This window comes from Octopus bimaculoides, chromosome 13, assembly GCF_001194135.2.
Source record: "Octopus bimaculoides isolate UCB-OBI-ISO-001 chromosome 13, ASM119413v2, whole genome shotgun sequence".
NCBI lineage: Eukaryota > Metazoa > Mollusca > Cephalopoda > Octopoda > Octopodidae > Octopus > Octopus bimaculoides.
Genome location: NC_068993.1, coordinates 1 through 2,357, shown reverse-complemented (window position 1 = coordinate 2,357; position 2,357 = coordinate 1). Strand labels below are relative to the sequence as shown.

At 36.1% G+C, this 2,357-nt stretch overlaps 1 protein-coding gene across 4 annotated transcripts in view; it reads left to right on the top strand.

Annotated features, from left to right (window-relative positions):
* Positions 1-2,346, top strand: part of LOC106875511 (DDB1- and CUL4-associated factor 17) — a 54,044-nt gene extending 51,698 nt beyond the window's left edge. For all 4 annotated transcript variants that reach the window (XM_014923715.2, XM_014923700.2, XM_014923690.2 and 1 more), the window contains one exon: positions 1,386-2,346. In XM_014923715.2, the coding sequence (XP_014779201.1) occupies positions 1,386-1,484 (99 nt within the window). In that variant the 3' untranslated portion in view covers positions 1,485-2,346. The remainder of the gene's footprint in view (positions 1-1,385) is intronic.
* Positions 2,347-2,357: the final 11 nt, after the last annotated feature.

Sequence of the window (2,357 nt, the reverse complement as noted above, 5' to 3'; positions counted from 1 at the left end):
AATCACTAACTGTATAGTGTATATGCGAAAATTAAAGAAAAAGCATCTTCAAGCACCTCCAAAAGATTCCCAGATGGCTCACTTTCATCTTCTGACTCACTTTCGGCAGCTTTTTCTTCAATGCTGTGCCATCAAATAGTTCTGAGCCTTCAATATTGTTTGCACATTTGACCCCTTTCAGTGGAATTAAGTTCTTAATGACTCTTTGAATAGTATTTAGGCAGGGTTTTGACATCATCTCTAGATGAAACTCCCACATCGATGGACCGATGAGGTGTATGATTCAGTCTAACACCTTATAATTTTGAGAGCCATCGAAAGCATTTGTGGCCCATGTTGACTTGAAAGCGTCTTTGACATCAGTCTTGCAATCTGCATGTGCTTGATGTAGCATCTGCATCATCTCGGATCAATTGGGCATGAGTATTTTATTTGGAGTTTGAACTCACTTTTCTAGCATCTTTGCTTTCTTTATTTCACGATAGGTGTGTTGTGTCTAGAAATGATTGATCTTCTAAGAATTGAAGGCTATCAATGCCCTAAAATGTTGAAGGCTCACCTGCATGAATGTTGGCTACATATACTTGGATAAATATTTTTGTTCCATGCATTATGAAAACAAATAAAATACATCAGGTTTTCTTCCCATTTCTGTCATCTGTTTTTTTTTCTCTCATGTTGATTCACAATTTGTATCAGTCAAAATAATAATGAATTCCCCAAAGTTTGTTGTTTTTTACTAATAACAGGAGTTAGTTTAATTGACTTTCCCCTTCCCTTTAAATTGCTGGCTTCATTTCTAAACATTGGGCAACCTGTCTTGCAGCATAGAGTTATGGCCATTACATTCTGAGTTTAATCCTGCTGAAGTTAGCTTTACCTTTCATCCCTATGGGGTTGATAAAATAAAGCACCAGTAATGTACTGGGCCCTTTAATCCACTTGTCCCTCCCCACAAATTGTTTAAAATTTTCTAGGCTGTCGCATGGCAGGGAAACATGGGCCGTAACTGCTGAGGACATGCGTAAGCTTGCAAAGAACGAAGCCAGTATGCTCCGCTGGATGTGCAATGTCAGTGTGCATACTAGACAGGATAGTGTTTGAAGGCAATTTGGAGAAATTACTATCAAGTTAAGCAACCGTGTGAAGGTTCCTTGTCAGTTCAGGAGGAAATTAAGGTGTATGGTTAATGATTCATGAAGGATGGACCGAGTGATGGATAGGAAAAGGTGGACCAGGTGAGAATTGCTTTTGTATTGAAAGCAGAATTTCTGATTCTATTTTCTTTGTTACATTTTTTTAAAATTTGCTTTAACTCTCATGGCCAAGACCATGTTGGAGTACTGCCTTTATATGTTTTGAATTTTTTTTTTCCTGTGTTTCAGATTGACAGCAATTTCTTCCTAAATTGTGGAACGTTAATTAGGATTTCTAAAAGTACTGCTAACAAATTTGTGTGCACTGTTTACAAACCAATCCAGTAAAATTTATATAAATGAAGAAAGCTATGACAGGAATAATAGACATGATAATGATTCAGGTAATTTGTGAACTTACTCAAATACAAAGAAGCAAGTCTAAAAAGTATTAGAACTTTAAAGATGATTGAACTTGAAAATGCATCATTTCATGTTAATGATTCTTAGAGAAGTTGTTATGCAGACCAGACCCATATTGACTATAATTGATAGACCAGTTGGATAGTTGATACACAGCCATGTAAGCTACATATGTTATATACCTGTATTGTGTTATATTTCTGGTCAGACGACTGAACTGTACTAGTATATATTTTGAAGAATTGACTGAGGTATTGGATTGACTGCATCAAGAAAAAGTCACTTCACTCATTGGCATACAGTCACTCACAGATTCACTCCAGTTTCTGGCCCACAAATAGCTATCTCCTCAAGTAGTGGAACAGAGAATTTAACAAGATAATGATACTGCTGAATATTACTGGAGCCTTCAGAACAGTGTAAAAAGAAATCTGAGGACAAACTTTGAAAAACTTCACCTTCATCTAGAAGTAAGTTCTCTGCAGAAAACATGTGTATGAGATGCAGCAAGAATTATCTGGGGAACTCTCAATACAAAGTAAGATATGGAAAACAGAAAAAAAAAAAGTTTATACAGAAAGTACAAAATGCCCCTTGTCTTAGGCCATAAGTTAGAGTTTGATTGGAAAGATAACTAAACCAGGCACAACACCAGTTCTGTGAAACAACAAAACAATAATAATTGTTTCTTTTTTGTTTTTGTCACAACCCATGCTAGCATGGAAAGCGGACGTTAAACGACGATGATGATGATGATAAAGCTCAAATTAAAATAACTATAAAACGAGGTGTTAATGG